Source organism: Arachis ipaensis, chromosome B10 (assembly GCF_000816755.2).
Source record: "Arachis ipaensis cultivar K30076 chromosome B10, Araip1.1, whole genome shotgun sequence".
In the NCBI taxonomy this organism is placed as follows: domain Eukaryota; kingdom Viridiplantae; phylum Streptophyta; class Magnoliopsida; order Fabales; family Fabaceae; genus Arachis; species Arachis ipaensis.
Genome location: NC_029794.2, coordinates 687,894 through 689,528, shown reverse-complemented (window position 1 = coordinate 689,528; position 1,635 = coordinate 687,894). Strand labels below are relative to the sequence as shown.

Here is a 1,635-nt window from a genome sequence, read left to right as displayed (position 1 = left end):
TATTTTGTATCCTCTAAAGTTTTAAAATATTATTTATATACTAAAATTAGTCATTAGTATAAAATACATATTGAAATATAAAATACACATTAAAAATAAGTTAAATAATATATGTATTGCCAATGAGTTATAACGCATAGTCTCTCCATACTCAATTAAGAGGTTTTAGGTTCGAGTCTTCTATCTTTTATAAAAAAAAAATAATATATGTATTTATACACCAATACATTATAACTGATTTTAGTAGCTAATTTTAGTGTACACTTGACGTGTTTAATTTGTTTTGAGTTATTGACACATAATAAACATATATATATCTTTTTTCTAAACTCTTTTTTGGTTTCTAACAATCTCTATTCATGCTTTTACAAATTTTATCATAAGAAATTAATGGATTGAAACAAAGATATACACGAAAAATAGCATGCACAAAAAGTCATAAACTTGTTAAAATTATAATATTGAATTTGGCATTATTATAGAAAACTCCAAGGGATGAAGAAAGAGAATTTGATTGTACTAACCGATTTAGCCAACCATACGTTACTGCTGCAATGGCGAATAATTGAATGATCTTTTGGAGGTTTTCTAATATTGTGATTTAAATCCCCAATAATTCTTTCACCATTTTGATCCAATAATGTAGCTATTTGAGGCTTGAAATTAGTTCCTAGAGCCATTATCTTTTAATTTCCTATAACACAAATCATCCAATATAATCACCTTGAATTAAGAAAAAGAGATCAAATTTTTATACCTATTCAAGAAAAAAAAAATTAATATATATTATTTTTAACAACAACCTTGTCCATGGGAGATAGGAAAATCACATGTCTCATAAAACAACTATCTTAAAATATTGTGATGATTTTGCACTTGATATTCAAGAACATGGGAGATAGGAAAAATCACAAAACAAAAGGGTTAGTTCTTTTTTGAATTCAAAAAGAGAATTAAAAACAAAAAGAGACTTTGTTTTGCTAATTAAGAAGTAATTATAGAATTATAGATGGGTGATTTTTTATCCATATGTCAAATTTAAAACCATGAAGCATTAAAGGGAAGATCTTAATAGTATATATATTAGGTTTTGTGGTTATTGTTGTTTGTGGTTAATAAGAGAGATTAGGGAACTAAAATGTTTAATTTATGTTCTTTTTGTATATATATCACAGGTTTTATTAGGTTTACTAGCTAGTTGACCGGATAGCCTTGTGTTGTGGTGGTGATGAAAATGCTTTGAATTATGTGATGATTTCCCTTTATGTTAAAGCTATATCACAAAAATTTAATTTAATCTTAAATAAATAAATTATCGATTTTGCTAAGTAGACAATGATTTTTATAAATAATATGAACAATGGGCTCTATAATTGATCTGATAAGGTAAAAATGACACTCCATCCTAAAATTAGGATAACCATTCGCACACTTAGTGAATTGAACATCCAGTTATTATTAACTGTGCATGAGTAAATCGAATAAAAAAAAAATAACCATCCAATTAAGAATAATCAACATAATCGTCTGCATACCTATTAAATTGAACATCCAACCGACATATCTATTGTTCACATTGTTTAATATTCTCATTGTCTCTCTATATTTTTTCATAAATTATAGAATATTACCAAA

The 1,635-nt window shown here is 25.8% G+C and overlaps 1 protein-coding gene across 1 annotated transcript in view; it reads right to left on the bottom strand.

Annotated features, from left to right (window-relative positions):
* Nucleotides 1–680, bottom strand: part of LOC107619873 (probable protein phosphatase 2C 47) — a 4,706-nt gene extending 4,026 nt beyond the window's left edge. The window contains exon 1 of the mRNA XM_016322110.2: nt 525–680. Within this exon, the coding sequence (XP_016177596.1) occupies nt 525–680 (156 nt within the window). The remainder of the gene's footprint in view (nt 1–524) is intronic.